At 38.8% G+C, this 20,121-nt stretch overlaps 1 protein-coding gene across 3 annotated transcripts in view; it reads left to right on the forward strand.

Annotated features, from left to right (window-relative positions):
• LOC126253080 (methionine--tRNA ligase, mitochondrial) overlaps positions 1-20,121 on the forward strand; it is a 123,546-nt gene that overhangs the window by 77,134 nt on the left and 26,291 nt on the right. For all 3 annotated transcript variants that reach the window (XM_049954178.1, XM_049954177.1, XM_049954179.1), the window contains exons 4-5: positions 8,823-9,075; positions 11,589-11,800. In XM_049954178.1, coding sequence (XP_049810135.1) covers positions 8,823-9,075; positions 11,589-11,800 — 465 coding nt within the window. The remainder of the gene's footprint in view (positions 1-8,822; positions 9,076-11,588; positions 11,801-20,121) is intronic.

Consider the following 20,121-nt stretch of genomic DNA (forward strand, 5'->3'; position numbering starts at 1 on the left):
CCACATTTTGTTGGCCTGTCCCCTTTTAACTGTGGTCAGGCAGACGTTTGGGCTGCCTGATACGCTCCCTGCCCTTTTAACTGATGACTCTGCCATGGCATGCTTGGTTTTACGTTTTATTCAGGCAGGGGGTTTTTATCATTTAATTTGAGGGTTTGTTATGTTTTTTGTGTTGATTCGGGCCTTTGGCGTATGATTTTAAACTGAGTTTTTAATGTATCTGTCGGTGGTTGGCTTCTCCTTTTTTTGTTCCTATGGTCGGCCAACCACCGTCACACTCTGTGTGCTTTTATTTCGTTTTGTCTGGTCCTTGTTTACATTTCTCTTGTTCTGTGTTGTCTGTGTACTATTCTGTTGAATGTTTTTTATTCTCTACGGGTATTTTTAGTATTTGGAAAAAGGGACCGTTGACCGTCGCAGTCTGGTCCCTTGACTCCCCCAAACCAACCAACCAACCAACCAACCAACCAACCAACCAACTTTCCCCTTAGTGCAGTTAAGCTGACAGACTGTCCTGGTCTACAAAACTTTTTACCAATTCTTGGTTTTGTTCTATTCAGGTAGGTTGTTCACTATAATACCTAGAAGTATCTTCGTTCTGTAACTATCTACTAATCCATTCTGGAGTGCAAGGGACTGAGTATCCCACAGCTTCCCATTGTGCATTGCATATGCTCTAGCATCCTGTACTTTTTTAAAACAAGCCACACTTAACAACTGCTTGCTACACCAGTTCCCTAACTTAGTGGATGCATGTAAACTATCAAAATAGATAAAAAACATCTTCCTCAGACTTATTTGTAAATGGAGTCACCAATAAGGCAGTACTAGCTTTGAAGAAGGGCGGAGACATGCTAGAAGTTGACTTTTCTCTTCTTTCACCCTTTAGCCGATATTCTTTCTTGTGGAAAGCCTCATTATCCGCTTAAACTTTACCTGCATTATCCAGCAAATGCTGAATCACCTCCTGGGTTGTTACTTTCTCACCATAGACATTTTCAATTGCTATTACCACCACAGGCATATAATAAACACAAACAGAAAGAAAATGAAAGAAATGAAACAAGACCTGATAGACCCAAAAAACAACTTAACGTTGACACTTACTTGAAAACTTGTGCTAATTGCCACTGCTACTGCATCATCTTCAGTTCTGCCCTCTGCTGGTCCACCGTTACAGCCTCCAACAGTTGTTCTGATGACAAGTGTAACAGATTGTTGCTTTGGGAAGGTGTGGGCAAGTAATTCTCTGCTGGAGGTGGATGGAGGTGCAGACGATGTAGTCAGCCAATCTGTTACCAAAACCCTTTGTTAACTATCATACGTGAATGCAAACCAGTGCATGTGCAGCAAGCAGCTAGTAGATGGTGGATGGCAATGAGCCAGGTATTAGCCAAGGTTACAGGTGAGTCTAGCAGGACTACTTGGGCAGTGAATATGGAACTGCAGGCTGGAGAGCCGTAGCAGGCAAAGGCCATTGCTGAGTTGCCCGGAACTCATGGTTTGGTCTGGACTATGCAGGTAGCGGGAAGTGTTGTTTTCTCTAGGCTCATGTAGTCAGATGGCAGTCACTACTTCACGACCCAGAGATGGCAAACTTAACGGTGTCAAAAGTACAGCGACAACTGGCACAGGCTGTACATCAAAGTTGGACCCAGCTGCACTAATTGACAATGGATTGGGCATGTGGGTTTAAATACTGCAGCCCAGGTCTGAGTTCATGGAAGAGCTGTGTTTTTATGTTGCCTGTCAACTTTTGGACAGAGGCCGATGATTGGGATCTGGCTGTCATTGTGTGACAGTTGTTCAAACTGCTGAAGCTTTCTGAAGGCTATTCTACTCCCAGGTCATTGACACATGGGTGTGGTATGGAAGTGCCAGCATCTGCTGAACTGCAGTTTTGGCAGGGACGTTGTCTGGAGGACAGACCGTGGCTACGACCTGGTTACGGTTCTGAGCTGCTTTCCATGCTGCTAGAGCTTTAGGTTGCCAGGGTTTTGTTAAAATTATTAGTTCATGTAAATTATGATGGTAAAACATTTGTACATGGTCAGCAGAAAATAAAAATATATTTTAATTGATTGTTTTATAAAATGCAAAGCTTTCCATACTGAATTTCATGAAATAAATCTCTTTAACAGTTAATATTGAAACATGTAAATATTCGTTAAAAATACAGGGCATTTCAAAATAAATATGAGTTTTAAGTAGCACAGATTACTTTCACCTTATAATTATAAATAATACACCAAATGAAAGAGAAACACAAACAGTTTTTCTTACAGTTATTCAGTGTGAATGCCAAACATCAGGTCGATAGGCAAGTTGTGAAATCTTGATCAATGTGTCAGGAGTAACTGTTGCAATAACACTGTCTCCAAAGTCAGGTAGATCAGCTGACATCGGAAACACATACTCATGATCACTTCAGATCGTGTGTGAATGTGGAGGCCATGTATTAAATGCTGTCTCCACCAGCCCCTTGTGCCCAATCCACCGGTCAGATACAACATTGTTTAACCAGTCATATACTGAGTTTCCTGGTGAGGCGGTACACCATCTTGTTCCCAAATAGAGATGTGTTGTTCAGCTTCTTCCCATTGAGGCACAGGCCATAGCTGTAGCATATCAAGATGATAAACATCAGTTACAGTTGATTCACCGAAAAAGAAAGGCCCATAAACTTTCCACAGTGATATTTCTTGGGGCTAAGCCTGAAAGACCAGCACTTGTTCAACATGTTTTTCAGTCACTCTTTGTCATTCCATACTCTTCCCATTGTGCATAGGTATACAAACAAAACTGTTTGAGTTGCTCTTTCATTTCGTGTATTATTTACAATTGCAAGTTTAACATAATAAATGCTATAATGCCTTAAAACTGGTACGTTCATTTTGAAACACCCTTTAGATTGGTATTCTGCTTTGTTACAATAGTGGTGACTCCAATGCTAAAGCATTATCTTTTTGTGTGAAAAATAGTGTTTCAAGTCATACTGAAGACTATTAAAGTAAAAACTGTTTACAAGTTGATCATATAGCTCCATTGTCTTGTTCCATCCTACTAAAAATTTTCTTGTGTAAATAAAATATTGTTTCTAAAGTTGTTGTACAGCAGTTATGTAACAGAGTTACAGTATTTAGGATGTTTTTTAATGAGATGTATCATATACTACAATACATGGTCTCCAGCTGTCACATTACACTGTTATGAATAGAGCTTAAAAGTGTACATGCTTATTAAAACACAATTCCAGTGAGTTTCTCTAATGTTTCATAACATTAAGTGAAACGAGGATTTGTCACTACATGCCAGAGATGAAGGAGCAGTCGAAATAATATGTTATAAAACAAGAAAGAAAGCACAAACAGTTCTATCTTTGGGAGAAGCTATGGCTACAGCTACATGGTATTCACATGGTGTAGTGCTCCGAATCTACTTTCACAAAGGTAGACCATCACTGGGGAGTATTCACATCACTACTGGACAGACTGAAGTATGTCTGTAAGTGTCTGCATCTTGCAGTGAAGAAAGCTATCCTGCACCTTAATAATATACTTGCCTGTGTCTCGTACCCTTGCCGCAAAGTTTTGTAGCTTTCACTATGAAATATTTGGCTCCCAGAGATGAGAGTGAGAAAACATAGATGTGCAATTCTCACATCTCCATTTCCAGTTAGCTGGTAAAAAATATACCATTAATGTCCTAGAATATGTTCTCATAACCTTTTCAGTGCTGAAAGAATTTTCAGTATGTTTGGTACTCTTTTCAAAGGTGAATCCTGTCTTTGGCTATTCCTTGCTCGTGGTCTGGAAGTAATGAATCATTTCATCCACTGTGAAATGGCACCTTAAAAATTTACTCAGATTTGACTTGAAAATTTACTCAGATTTGACTTGAACATCAGCAAATGCTGCTTAGATATGATCACATGATAACTGCCTGTTGTAAATGGTTAGAAATTGTAGCTACTGTCGTACTGATACATTGAGGCATCTGATGTTCAGTCGGATATCAGTGTCATCCATGCACAATATTTCAACAACGTGACTTGTATTCATCAGGTGCTACCTGACACTATTAGTTGACTGGAACAGGTCCTACTGTTCTCAGAAGACCTCTAATGGGAAAGGACTGCAGACAGAGCACCTAGAACCGACCATGGTAGGACAAGGCAGTAGGTATAGAGGTTGGACCTGTTCCACTATTGATTATTGGTCTCAGATAGCACCTAATCAGAAAAGTGAGTCAAATTTTTGAAATATTGTGCATGGATGATCTAACAGAACACCTGACCCTCAGTATGTCAACACTTCTTTTTTTTTTTTTTTAAGTGTCTGTCAATGATCCAATGCCTCTACTATTTGGTGATTTGTTAAGTTTGCTGTTAAATTATCTGTATTCTACCAGGACTTTCCATTAACTTATTTATGTCTGCCAGATACGTGGTTTGCAACAAAATTCATTGAACCACTCCTGGTTCATAATATGATGGGGTGAAGTCCTCTTCATACTTTCTCAACTTTTTTCAGTATAATTCATTGGATAACATGCAAAAGGTAGTGATTTGTAAATTCCCAGAATTTTTTTTTTTTTTTTTTTTTTTTTTTTTTTTTTTTTGTCCAGTTGCTGAATGATGTATTAATGAAAGAGAGCAAATTGAATTTTTGTTGGTACATGGAAAAAAAGGTATCTGCATAGAAGGTAAATGAAATGTGATTTCTTATCAAAGTACATTACGTCAACTACCTCTCAGTTATGACAAAGGAGCAGTGATACATCTTGTAGATTGCCCTCTACCTTTGTTTCATTCACCTGAAAATGCATGTACACTATAAAAAATACTATTTTCCATCTATTGTGTCCATTGTAAATGGCACTTGTAGTGGAGTCTGCTGGGAGTGGAGTACTCAATAGAATGTAGTTGAGTTGGGTTAGTATTGACCTGTTTGCATTCACTGCCAGTGTCAGCTAGCAACATGTCTTTATATATAAGGCCATTTCAATGAAACACGGCATTTTAAGTATTTGTTATAACCACATGTCACTTCTACTTTGAATAAAATACATTAACCAGAGACTATACAGTGAGTGAGGAAGGCACTGCACTGTTCTGCTCATCACAGAAGTGTGTATGTGGGGGAGGGGGCACACTCTTGATATCCTTCCAGCAGCACTTACAAAAAATGTGGCCTCACTGTACTGCCATTTATTTGGGTGCTCATAAAGTTACTACTATCACCTCAAAAAAAAGTTGCATGTTAATAATAATAATAATAATAATAATAATAATAATAAAACAAAGAACAAGACACATCAATTAAACAATCAGAGGAAAATGAAATCTTAAGACAGCTACCAGAACAAGCACAAATAGAACATGAAGTGACACACATGTTAGATATAGAAGAAAAATTTCAGCTGACATATATAGAATACAAAGACACAAATACAGACATTAGACCATTCTTGCATAGACCGCCAAATAACCCACAAGTCGAAACAACAATAAAAACTATCACCAAAATCATACACAACAAAATAAAGGAAAACACAACTATGGAAGAGTTACAACTACTGGTTTATATAGGAGCACTCACTACACTAAATATACACACTAGGCAGAGATCAGAACCAACCAACACACAGAAGAAACCCACAAAACCAGCATGGCAACACAGGCTACAGGTCAGAATAGAAAAACTGAGAAAAGACATCGGACAGCTAACACAATTTATAAGAAATGAAATGTCAGAAAGAAAACGAAAAAGGTTAGGTAAAATCTCACAACAAGAAGCGATAGAGCAATTAGATGAAAAGAAGCAGAAATTACAAACATTGGCCAAACGACTTAGAAGATACAAAAAAAGTGAAAATAGAAGGAAACAAAACCAAACATTCAACACAAACCAAAAGAAATTTTACCAGACAATAGATAACACACACATTAAAATAGACAATCCACCAAACATAACAGACATGGAACACTTCTGGAGCAACATATGGTCAAACCCAGTACAACATAACAGGCATGCACGGTGGATACAAGCAGAAACAGACACATACAAGATGATACCACAAATGCCTGAAGTGATAATTTTGCAACATGAAGTCACCCAAGCAATTAATTCTACTCACAATTGGAAAGCCCCTGGAAAAGATAAAATAGCAAATTTCTGGCTAAAGAAGTTCACCTCAACACATTCACATCTAACTAAATTATTTAACAGTTACATTGCAGACCCATACACATTCCCTGATACACTTACACATGGAATAACTTATCTGAAACCTAAAGATCAAGCAGACACAGCAAACCCAGCTAAATATCGCCCCATAACATGCCTACCAACAATATACAAAATATTAACTTCAGTCATTACACAGAAATTAATGACACATACAACACAGAACGAAATTTTAAATGAAGAACAAAAAGGCTGTTGCAAAGGAGCACGAGGATGTAAAGAGCAACTGATAATTAATAGATGCAGAGGTGACATATCAAGCTAAAACTAAACAAAGGTTGCTACACTATGCATACATTGATTACCAAAAAGCTTTTGATAGTGTACCCCACTCATGGTTACTACAAATATTGGAAATATGTAAAGTAGATCCTAAATTGATACAGTTCCTAAACATAGTAATGAAAAATTGGAAAACCACACTTAATATCCAAATAAATTCAAATAAGATCACATCACAGCCAATACAGATTAAGTGTGGAATATACCAAGGAGACTCATTAAGTCCTTTCTGGTTCTGCCTTGCTCTGAACCCACTATCCAACATGCTAAATAATACAAATTATGGATACAATATTACTGGAACATACCCACACAAAATCACACATTTGCTATACATGGATGATCTAAAACTACTGGCAACAACAAATCAACAACTCAACCAATTACTAAAGATAACAGAAGTATTCAGCAATGATATAAATATGGCTTTTGGAACAGACAAATGTAAGAAAAATAGCATTGTCAAGGGAAAACACACTAAACAAGAAGATTACATATTGGATAACCACAGCGACTGCATAGAAGCGATGGAAAAAACAGATGCCTATAAATATCTAGGATACAGACAAAAAAATAGGAATAGATAATACAAATATTAAAGAAGAACTAAAAGAAAAATATAGACAAAGACTAACAAAAATACAGAAAACATAATTGACAGCAAGAAACAAGACAAAAGCTATAAATACTTATGCTGTACCAATATTGACCTACTCATTTGGAGTAGTGAAATGGAGTAACACAGACCTAGAAGTGCTCAATACACTTACACGATCACAATGCCACAAATATAGAATACATCACATACATTCAGCAACAGAAAGATTCACATTAAGCAGAAAGGAAGGAGGAAGGGGATTTATCGACATAAAAAACCTACATTATGGACAGGTAGACAATTTAAGAAAATTCTTTCCAGAACGAGCAGAAACTAGCAAAACACAAAGCAATCACTCATATAAATACATCGGCTACACCACTGCAATTTCATAACCACTTCTACAACCCTTTAGATCACATAACATCAACAGATACGAAGAAAGTAAATTGGAAAAAGAAAACACTACATGGCAAGCACCCTTATCATCTAACACAGCCACACATCGATCAAGACGCATCCAACACATGGCTAAGAAAAGGCAATATATACAGTGAGATGGAAGGATTCATGATTGCAATACAGGATCAAACAATAAACACCAGATATTACAGCAAGCATATTATTAAAGATCCCAATACCACAACTGATAAATGCAGACTTTGCAAACAACAAATAGAAACAGTAGATCACATCACAAGTGGGTGTACAATACTAGCAAATACAGAATACCCCAGAAGACATGACAATGTAGCAAAAATAATACATCAACAGCTTGCCTTACAACATAAACTTATAAAACAACACGTTCCCATATACAAGTATGCACCACAAAATGTACTGGAGAATGATGAATACAAATTATACTGGAACAGAACCATTATAACAGATAAAACAACACCACATAACAAACCTGACATCATACTCACAAATAAAAAGAAGAAATTAACACAACTAATCGAAATATCCATACCCAATACAACGAATATACAAAAGAAAACAGGAGAAAAAATTGAAAAATACATCCAACTGGCTGAGGAAGTCAAGGACATGTGGCATCAGGGTAAAGTTGACATTATACCAATTATACTATCAACTGCAGGAGTCATACCACACAATATCCACCAGTACATCAATGCAATACAGCTACATCCAAACTTATATATACAACTACAGAAATCCGTAATTATTGATACATGTTCAATTACCCGAAAGTTCCTAAACGCAATATAACATATACCATACAGTTAAAAGGAAGTCACACTTGATCAAGGTCCGCGTCACTTTCCATTTTTGACCAGACATAACGTCTGAGAAAAGAAAGAAATAATAATAATAATAATAATAATAATAATAATAATAATTGTTGTTATTATTCAGCAGCTGCAACATTTCCAGTGCTGTTGAAAATGGATTACTATGTGATACTCCACTTCATCAGTAGCTTCACTGTTTTGTTTTGGCTCCTTTAGTGCGCTGCTGCTTTACTCTGACATCAGGACTGCAAACATGTACCTGCAATTTTGGAGATTGTACATTTATAGTAAAAAGACATTACTTTGATTTGATGTACGTAGTGTGAAAGATTTAAACATTATACATTGCATCAGTTTACATTTTAAGAATATTTAATCTAATATTTAATTTGTGCTGAATTGTTAATTTACTGCAGTTCAAATATTTTATTTTCACAGAAAATTCTGTACAGCCCTCCAAATTCAGAAAACAACTGGAAAAAATGGTCCATGAAGGTTCAGTGCTGCAAGATCTTTCAGTTTCTCGCCCAAGGAAACGTGTTCCATGGGGCATACCTGTACCAGATGACCCTAATCATACAGTTTATGTTTGGCTAGATGCCCTTGTAAACTATCTCACTGTTGCGGGTTATCCTGAACATGACTTCGCTTGGCCGCCAGATGTGCATGTTGTTGGGAAAGACATACTGAAGTGAGTAACTCATGAGGGAAGAATGGTTGTGTTTGCAGATGTGTAGTTAGTTTTGTTTGTTTCATGTTCCATTGATAATTATGCATGAAAAATCGTAATGATGTGGAAAGAGTAATCTTACATTCACCTCAAAAATTAATTTGTAAATATGGCTACATGCTGAAAAGTTATAAGATTTTTATAAAATATGTAGATTTGAGTTAGTAATACCTACTTACCGCCTTTTAAACATTAGAATAGAAATTCTTCTACAGAATAAGAGGAGCTTTTGAGGGAAATGTTTTCAGTTTATTTTCAAATTGTACTTTGCTGTCTGTCAGACATTTTATACCACTGGATAAGTGATCAAAAATTTTAGTTGGGGCATTGTGCATCCTTTTTTGTGCTAAAGACAAACTTAATGTGGACTAATGAGTGTCATTTTTCTGTCTGTTAGTATAATTATATATGTCATTGCTCCTTTTGAACAGCAGTGGATTTTTTACAACAAACTGTATGACAAAATACGTATACTGTGAAGCAGAGAAATTCGTTTATCAATACCAGACCAAACGTTTTGAAATTTATCAAAATAGGCTTTAGTCCAACTTATATTTTCCTCAAAAATGCTTCAGAAAATGATTTTATGTATCTGATGGCCGGCCGCGGTGGTCTCGCGGTTCTAGGCGCGCAGTCCGGAACCGTGCGACTGTTACGGTCGCAGGTTCGAATCCTGCCTCGGGCATGGTTGTGTGTGATGTCCTTAGGTTAGTTAGGTTTAAGTAGTTCTAAGTTCTAGGGGACTAATGACCACAGCAGTTGAGTCCCATAGTGCTCAGAGCCATTTGAACCATTTTGTATCTGATGCTTGCAAGGTAAAGACAATCTGAAGGATTCACAGACATTCTGTGCACTGTGTGGTTACCTGTTAAATGCTGAAAGTAATTGACTACCCCAATACAGAGGAGCTGCATGCAGTTTCTTATGCTTAAGTTTGTCCTTGTTTTCAGTAGACTTTTTCTTATTGAGTATCTCTCAGGAATTGTGGTTGCAAAAACTTCAAAATCTTGACATTGCACTTCAGTGGTAGCAAGTGGAATATTAACTGCTTCCCTGCCACTGATGATGCTACTACATTTACACTAAAACTGCAGCAATCTTAGGATTCTATCTCATCACTGTACAATATAATGAAATATTTTCGGCTAGAAAAAAATACTGCAGTAAGTCATAGTTTTAATGGCCTCTGTTCCTCCCAGGCAATTAAACTGCATAATATACACCAAATCAAATACTATCAAAAATGCACAATACAAAAACATCCTCTTAACTGCTGTTGTGACAGTACAGTGTAGAACAATATGGGAATAGTACGGAGAAGCGGCAGATAACTACTGCGGTGAATCGTAATCAACACATCAACAATGGACTGCTAAACTCATGTCAGATCATGCTGAAAAAATTGCAGTTCATAGTTAAGAAACAATTGAACAATTCTTTGGTTTTGCTGATACTGTAACTCAACTCCAGAGAAGCTCCAGAGTCAGAAATAAGCGTTGCAATAATTTTTATACCTAAGTATTTATTTACTTTCAGCAGTGACAAACTTCAGGGTGACAGTAATATCCAGCTCAGGGTAATGTATGACATGTAGATACCTCAGCATCAGGTAGCAGCCCAATCACAAGGCACTTACTTAGTCCAGGTACCTGGATTGTGCGATAATGTCATGGTGCTCAACACAGCATAAAAAAAGCATATCTTGCAGCAGCCAGAGAGTTAAATTATAGTGAAAGTACCGTGCGAGGTGGCACAGTGGTTAGCACACTGGACTCACATTCGGGAGGATGACGGTTCAAACCCTTGTCTGGCCATGATTTCCCTAAATCGCTTCAGGCAAGTACCAGGATGGTTCCTTTGAAAGGGCGTGGCCAATTTCCTTCCCCATCCTTCCCTAATCCAAGCTGGTGCTCAGTCTCTAATGATCTCGCTGTCAACAGGACATTAAACGATAATCTCCTCCTCCTGTAGTGAAAGCTTCTTGTGTCAGCTTATAATTTCTCTCTTGTTTCATTGAGACCTCTTGACCTGTAATTGAACTCGCATCTTATAAAATGAAGTATGCAACAGGCTTTCTTACCAGGAAAGCCTAAGCAACAATATCAATCCCTCAGAGCAGTGAAATAAGAATTTGAAAGATTTGAGAATCCTTGGGAAACTGAACACTTTTGCATATATAGTTATTTTGCAAAAAATTTATTCAATACATATAAATTTTGCAATACAATCATAATTAGTTGCTGCTATCAAGTCAATCTTAAATATCTACTTTAACATAAAAACTACTAAGCATGATAGGTTTGTGAGATGGTTAAGAACTTTGTAAGTCAAGTTTCTGGAATTCCTTTTGTGAATTACTCCCTGTATGTTTACAAAAACAAGAAAAATTTGAAAGCCTTTTTCACTGCTGCTTTTAGCTCTGTAACTTGAATTTGTCATAAATGTTTTCCTCCACAGTCCAACCTGACCTGCAGGTTTCATGGTGTCTACTGGCCAGCATTCCTCATTGCTGCTGGTCTTCAGCCACCACGCACGTTACTCTGTCATTCACATTGGACTGTTGATGGTGAGAAGATGTCGAAGTCTCGACAAAATGTGGTTGATCCTGCTGCACTAATTCACGACTTCACTTCATGTGGAGTACGATACCTGTTGCTCAGGGAAGGAGTGCCACATTCTGATGGAAGTAAGTTATAAGTTATATTATTGTACAGTGTTTGTTTTAGGTGTCAAAATAACATTGTTGCAACAATCTGTGATACATTTGTCACTTGATCCTAGAAGTAATTACTGCATTTTAGCAGTCAAAGATTTTTCCGCTTTGTGGTTTGTCTTTCTCAGGCTGGTGTACTTTGTGTAATATTTTCTGGTAATATGTGTCAAGGAAAATAAAATAATACACTTCACAGTGACACGTCATATGTGATACTATTTTTCAGCATAGTTACCACGTTCCTGTACACAACAGTCAGAACACTATCAATTGTTCAATTCTTCGTGATAATTGAAATCAGCTTCTTCATCTGGAGCCACTAAAGAAACACTGTGTGAATGACTTCATTGTTGGAAAATCTTTCCCCTAGATATATGTGATCAGCTTGCCAAAGAAATAAAAATTGCAAGGTGCAAGATCTGGACTTATTGGTAGGCATCACCCATTCTATACAACCTTAGTCTAATTGTTGACACTGTTTCACTGTGGTTGGACATGAAATTGCATTTGGTCTGTACACCATCATGATTTCACAGTGAATCTGTGTGCAATTTAGACATTTTGCCCTAAAAAATCATACAGAAATGATAATATGACATTATTGGCTGAAAGACCCCCTTTGGGATAGTTCGGTGTGTGGTGAGTCTTTCTATTTGACACCACTTTGATGACTTGCATGTCAATGAAGATGAGAAGAAGTGATTGGGACAACACAGCCACCCAGTCCCCGAGTGAAGAAAAAATCTCTGGTTTGACCAGGAATTGCACTCGGGACACCACAATCCAGAAGCAGCTACACTACCCACTAGACCACAAGCTGCAGACAAGAATCATTCTGTTCCACATTCTTAAACTTTGGAGTATGTTACCAGCTGCCATACTATTTCCGTTGCACATTGCGATGCACCTGTTATTTGTCCTGCAACTGGACTGTGTTTGCAGGAAACCCATCTGGACCATCTACAGTGGTCTTTGCATGGGATGAAATGTGTAACTTACTTTCTGAAGTTCCTGTGTACTCAAGCTCTTAGTAGAATATGTTGTTAATGGATGTTTAGCTGAAGCTGTCATGTATACATGTTGTTAAATTGGATGTGTAGCTGAAGTTGGTATGTATTGGGAACTGCTATAAGTTCACAGGATCTCACCTCCCGTCTAGCAACGTACAGTACCCTTTAGCATGACCAAGAGTTGCAATAATAATGTGTCGGCAGAATTATTGTTAAGTTAAGTGTAAAAACAATTTGTGACAAATTAATTTTGTCTTTGACCAAGGTAGTTCATAATTGTCATGACGAAAGAACCGCCTTACCTCTACAATTTGAAGCAGGCATTATTGTGCCATCAGTTCATTGTAGAATATTTTTGAGAGTAAAATGCTAAAGTTCCCTATTGTGGATTGGAATTTTCACACTCAGTAAAAAATACTATAGTGAGATATGCATACCGTACTGCACTCAACATAAAAACACAAAACCATGGCAGTTAAACACATATCCAGGTATACATAATATCGATTGTAATGACTGTGAAAAATTCTGTGTAGCCCAAACAGGATGAAATTTTGTGATCAGGTATCGAGAATACGAAGCCCGTCACATTTTTCTACCATTTGAAAATAGAGGACCATAACGTAAACCAGTTCGCCCATGCAGTGAAAATCATATATATATTAGCCGAAGACCCAATAGTGATCCTTTCAGAAGAAGAAACACACACAGAGAAAATCATAAACGAACAAATTGAACTTAAGTGTGAAAATGTTATTGAAAAGTCTGCCAGAATTTTAGAATGTGGTAATAGATAACATGATAAGCAGAGACTACTCACACAAGCCTTTACAAGGACTCTATAACCACTACACAATTCCACAGATAATAAGATTAACATTTAACCATACAACATTTCACTCCTACCAAGTAATGCTGTCAGATTATAGAAAATGAAAATTTCAACCAATATTGCTCAACAATAACTTTTACTGTTGAGAAAAAAGTTATAGACAAACAAAAACAACTCAATCTTAGCTACAAATACAATAAGCAGAATGATGAGAAATGCAAGTAAGTACTCAATACACTGTTACAAAACCAATTAGATACATACTGTAAAAGCCATATATACTAATAACAGCAATATATAATTGTGGGTTGCTTGGAAATGGCAGTGCGGTTGAAATAAGCTTATTGCCTAACTGTATAACTCCTGAATAAAGCTTCAAAAAATAACAGCATTCTGGTATAATATACATAAACCTTCTTTTAAAAAAGAAAAAAAAACATTAATTTATTATTTGTGCTTGCACTTGTGACTGTGGACATCATCATTTGTGTTGGTGCAATGTGTGCCACATTGACATTTGATAAATCAAATGTGCCCCCCTGTGTTCGCTAAATGGGGAGCACCTAGAGAATCCAGCCAGTATTGGCTGTGTATGGGTTTGGCAAACACAGGTTTCTTGAGGTGGCCCTGGTGAATGCCACCAGTTTTTTATAACTATAAGCTCTGTACTCAGTGACCACTGTGTGGCATGGTGGTGGAAAACTGTATTCACAGGAAATGGAAATATTGGCGTAATTGCCCGGAAGATCTAAAGGTGTACTGTGTGCTGAAATGGATGGCTGTTGAGGCAAAATTACCACTAGAGAGAAACAACTGGGCTGTCTGGTGCATCCCAGTTGCATAAGGTTTGTCCAGACAAAGGGACTGATATCTTGGTGGACATGAATATCTCTGGCTGCTTGTGAGAAAACATGTTATGTCCAATAAAAATCTTCCAGCACTTCTTATAGTGTAGTACTTATATCCAACATACTAAGAGAAGTTGTGGGTTCAGTCCCCCAGTCACATACGGTCAAGGAAGTTAGTAAACAGTAACAGATCACTAGCCCGAATTTGTTTTTGATTCTCAAGAGAGATGTTAAGAGAGAAGAAGGTGCACTGGAGAAAAGTTGCCACCTTTCTACATTCGGGAGGGTTTGTGTGGTGGAACAAAAACCCTGAAATCAGTGAAGTGTCTCTGAAATGGGACACTGCTAGTGGAAATTGCTACCTAATATCAAGCAACTCTATTGCAGAATGTGAAGTTACTTGGTGAGTACCCAGTCACGACAGAGCTGCACAAAACCCTAAATTTTACCAAAGGTGTTGTGAATCACAGGGATATGAACTAAAAAGAAAGAATGGGATATGAACTAAAAAGAAAGAATGGGATGGCAATGAAATGACTTGATGTATATGACATCATGTTAAAAGGCAGTGGGAAATGGAAAAGTCAACTAGATTTGTATGGACTTGTAATACCTGTTCTTCCTGCAAGCGTAACATTTGTGTTTATCCATATAAAAGTCCAGCTTAGCATACGAAAGCCTTTAATGTGACTTAAATGTTAATATATGGACAGACTAGTCTAGTATTTAAAGGCCAGGCAGCTTCTGGAAATTGTGGGTAAGCTACCAATGAGCCTGGGCATCACATGTGCAAATCGGGCCTCCTTCATTAATTGTGTGGAAGTCACCCAATGTGCAGTCAAGATCTTCCATTTACATGGAGAAGAGGTTGATAAAGAAAATTAAAGTGATTAAGCAAGTACCATGTAGTGAATCATGCGCAACAAACCAGGCTTACACAAAGAACAGATAAAGATAAATGTACTTGTGTTCGTATAATAATTAAATCCTCACCGTGGTCGCCGAAAGGTAAGCAGGGGGTAAATAATAGAAATCATAAAAGACTGAATCCACAGCCATCAGATCTCTCAAAACTAGTTTTATCTTGTGGGTCTAATGACACTCCCACAGATGTTATAAACTGTTAAATTTGTCTGACAGAACCACTTCATTCCTCATCCAATCCACCATCTTGTTTAGTACCCAACCTGATGGAAGGATAAGGGGAATGACAAAAATAAGCCTCACCATTAAAATGGTCCTCATGACACAGTAGAATATTGATAGGTTCAGGACCATTTTAAACTCACTGAAGCCCCTGTGTTAATGGGTATACCCTCCACTAGATGGGTGATCGGATTTAGGAGTGGGCTAAAGGAGGGATAGTTGTGTTTGTAAGCAACACCTACCACCTCTCTGCTATACCTAATTACACACCTCCAAGCAGTTCTATTGAAATTCATGTAAGACAACAGATTACATTATACTTTCTGTACTTAACACCAAAGGAGGCTCTCAAATACCTTATTATACAACTCCCCCAACCATTTCTCCTGCTAGGAGATTTAATGCACACAGTGCATTATTTTTTCAGGTATTACCAGTCTCAGGGTTTCAGTTTTAGAGAATCTCATGGTATTTCAGGAGCTGTGTAACCTTAACACTGGAAACCTCACACATTTCAGCAATGCTATTCGCTCATTTTCAGCCATTGACTTCTAATTTTGCTTGCAGATTCTGCTCCATGGAAAGTTACTGATAACCTTCATTACAGTCACCATTTCCCACTTTGACTTCATCAGTCGTAACTGACACTGCTACAATTTAAATAATGTGGAAAACTGAATCTAATCTAATCTTCGTAATTGTCTTGATTGCAATGATACATTAATTTACAGTTTATCAAACAATGGAAAATCCAGGATGGAATGTAACAATTACAAGAAGGAAAGTTGCTACGCACCATATAGTGGAGATATTGAGTCACAGATAGGCGCAACACAAAGACTCTCACAATTACACAAGTAATTCACAGTTTGTTGATTACTGGTTTCAGTTGCTAGATGGCAATCTTGAGACCTGTAAAAATAACAATAAATAGAAAATTATCTTTAAGTTAAACTGAAATTTACTATTTTGAGTATCAAACGATCTTTAGAAATAATAAAATGTATCAATATTAGTAGAGACTCAATTTCTATGTAATGTAGGCTACAACACCATTGCCATTAAGTGTATCTTGGAATTCTGTAAATAAATGTAAAGTAACAAATGTAGAGTACACTCATACTCTCTGCTGGAAATATCACTTTGCCACGAAGAAAAATGATTCTAATCCTACTCCTAATGATCCAACTCCCCAAGACACTATCCAAATTGAACCCTGCCTGGAACAGTTCCGTCCTCCGTCACAGCAGAACCCACCTCCTCTTCCTCAAAATCACCCTCTCCAAACCTTCCAGGAATTTCTGACTTCCAGCCTTGCCTCTCAATCCTTCTTAAAAAACCTTAATCCTACTCCCAACATCACCACTGCTGAAGCCCAGGTTATCCGTGATCTGAAGGCTGACCGATCCATCGTCATTCTTCCGGCAGACAAGGGTACCACGACCGTGGTACTTGATCGTTGGGAGTATGTGGCTGAGGGACTGCGTCAGCTTTCAGACAACACCACACACAAAGTTTGCCAAGGTAATCCCATTCCTGATGTCTAGGCGGAGCTTCAAGGAATCCTCAGAACCTTAGGCCCCCTACAAAACCTTTCACCTGACTCCATCAACCTCCTGACCCCACGGACACCCCGCACCCCTACCTTCTACCTTCTTCCTAAAATTCACAAACCCAATCATCCTGACTGCCCCATTGTAGCTGGTTACCAAGCCCCCACAGAACGTATCTCTGCCTACATAGATCAACACCTTCAACCCATTACATGCAGTCTCCCATCCTTCATCAAAGACACCAACCACTTTCTCGAACGCCTGGAATCCTTACCCAATCTGTTACCCCCGGAAACCATCCTTGTAACCATTGATGCCACTTCCTTATACACAAATATTCCGCACTTCCAGGGCCGCGCTGCGATGGAGCACTTCCTTTCACGCCGATCACCTGCCACCCTACCTAAAACCTCTTTCCTCTTCACCTTATCCAGCTTCATCCTGACCCACAACTTCTTCACTTTTGAAGGCAAGACATACCAACAATTAAAGGGAACAGCCATGGGTACCAGGATGGCCCCCTCGTACGCCAACCTATTCATGGGTCGCTTAGAGGAAGCCTTCTTGGTTACCCAGGCCTGCCAACCCAAAGTTTGGTACAGATTTATTGATGACATCTTCATGATCTGGACTCACAGTGAAGAACAACTCCAGAATTTCCTCTCCAACCTCAACTCCTTTGGTTCCATCAGATTCACCTGGTCCTACTCCAAATCCCATGCCACTTTCCTTGACGTTGACCTCCATCTGTCCAATGGCCAGCTTCACACGTCCGTCCACATCAAACCCACCAACAAGCAACAGTACCTCCATTATGACAGCTGCCACCCATTCCACATCAAACGGTCCCTTCCCTACAGCCTAGGTCTTCGTGGCAAACGAATCTGCTCCAGTCGGAATCCCTGAACCATTACACCAACAACCTGACAACAGCTTTCACATCCCGCAACTACCCTCCCGACCTGGTACAGAAGCAAATAACTAGAGCCACTTCCTCATCCCCTCAAACCCAGAACCTCCCACAGAAGAACCACAAAAGTGCCCCACTTGTGACAGGATACTTTCCGGGACTGGATCAGACTCTGAATGTGGCTCTCCAGCAGGGATACGACTTCCTCAAATCCTGCCCTGAAATGAGATCCATCCTTCATGAAATCCTCCCCACTCCACCAAGAGTGTCTTTCTGCCGTCCACCTAACCTTCGTAACCTCTTAATTCATCCCTATGAAATCCCCAAACCACCTTCCCTACCCTCTGGCTCCTACCCTTGTAACCGCCCCTGGTGTAAAACCTGTCCCATGCACCCTCCCACCACCACCTACTCCAGTCCTGTAACCCGGAAGGTGTACACGATCAAAGGCAGAGCCACGTGTGAAAGCACCCACGTGATTTACCAACTGACCTGCCTACACTGTGACGCATTCTATGTGGGAATGACCAGCAATAAACTGTCCATTCGCATGAATGGACACAGGCAGACAGTGTTTGTTGGTAATGAGGATCACTCTGTGGCTAAACATGCCTTGGTGCACGGCCAGCACATCTTGGCACAATGTTACACCGTCCGGGTTATCTGGATACTTCCCACTAACACCAACCTATCCGAACTCCGGAGATGGGAACTTGCTCTTCAATATGTCCTCTCTTTCCGTTACCCACCAGGCCTCAATCTCCGCTAATTTCAAGTTGCCGCCACTCATACCTCACCTGTCATTCAACATCATCTTTGCCTCTGCACTTCCACCTCGACTGACATCTCTGCCCAAACTCTTTGCCTTTGAATATGTCTGCTTGTGTCTGTATATATGTGTGTGTGTGTGTGTGTGTGTGTGTGTGTGTGTGTGTGTGTGTGTGTGTGTGTGTGTGTGTGTACCCGTCCTTTTTTCCCCCTAAGGTAAGTCTTTCCACTCCCGGGATTGGAATGACTCCTTGCCCTCTCCCTTAAAACCCACATCCTTTCGTCTTTCCCTCTCCTTCCCTCTTTCTTGACGAAGCAACCGTTGGTTGCGAAAACTACAATTTTGTGTGTGTTTGTGTTTGTTTGTGTGTCTATCGACCTGCCAGCGCTTTCGTTTGGTAAGTCACATCATCTTTGTTTTTAGATATATTTTTCCCACGTGGCTGCTTCATAGGGACAGATAATTAACTGCCTCAGTTGTAAATAGTTTTATCAGTTCAAGATTAAGACTGATTTTGCACAATTATAAGCCCATCTTCAGGTGTATAAGACAGCAATAGGGAAAAAGAATCTGTAATAAGGGAATGTCTAAGACTTGATACTTGTTTGTATAACAACGAAAACAATCAATTATTGATGAAATTATTTAATTGGATATATAAAACTTCTACTCACCAAGTGGCAGCAGAACATGTAAGACTGGTGTAATTGGCAAGCTTTCGGAGCTTAATACTTGTTTGATATAATGATAGTGGGATTAACTGTCTAATTATAAATAAGAGGTTGATACAGCAATGTTAGTAAAAAATGCAAACATGGGTATCACACCAGATAGCTATGAAACAACCATAGAAAAGTGAGAGGTCGAAGCAAGGAAAAAATACAGGGATACTAAGAGAACATCACCAAACAACATAAGATAACTTACACCATGAGGTGCGCGGCTGCCACTCACTGTGAACACTGGGTTGCAGGCATGTGACAGCCACATGTGAAGCCAAGATTCTGAATGACACGTTGGTAGAAAGCAGATGCGCAATAAAACTAGTGGTCATCATATTACGGGGGAAAGTGAAGCCACAAAGTGGTGACCAGTGTAAGAAGTGACTGACTAACCCGAAAAACAAATGGTAAATACATGATGTATAAATGAATAGGAGATAATTAAATGCACATTGTCACAATACAAAATAAAGTGAAAGTATCTGTTGGGTGACTAAAATTAGA

Source organism: Schistocerca nitens, chromosome 4 (assembly GCF_023898315.1).
Source record: "Schistocerca nitens isolate TAMUIC-IGC-003100 chromosome 4, iqSchNite1.1, whole genome shotgun sequence".
NCBI classification, from domain to species: Eukaryota; Metazoa; Arthropoda; class Insecta; order Orthoptera; family Acrididae; genus Schistocerca; species Schistocerca nitens.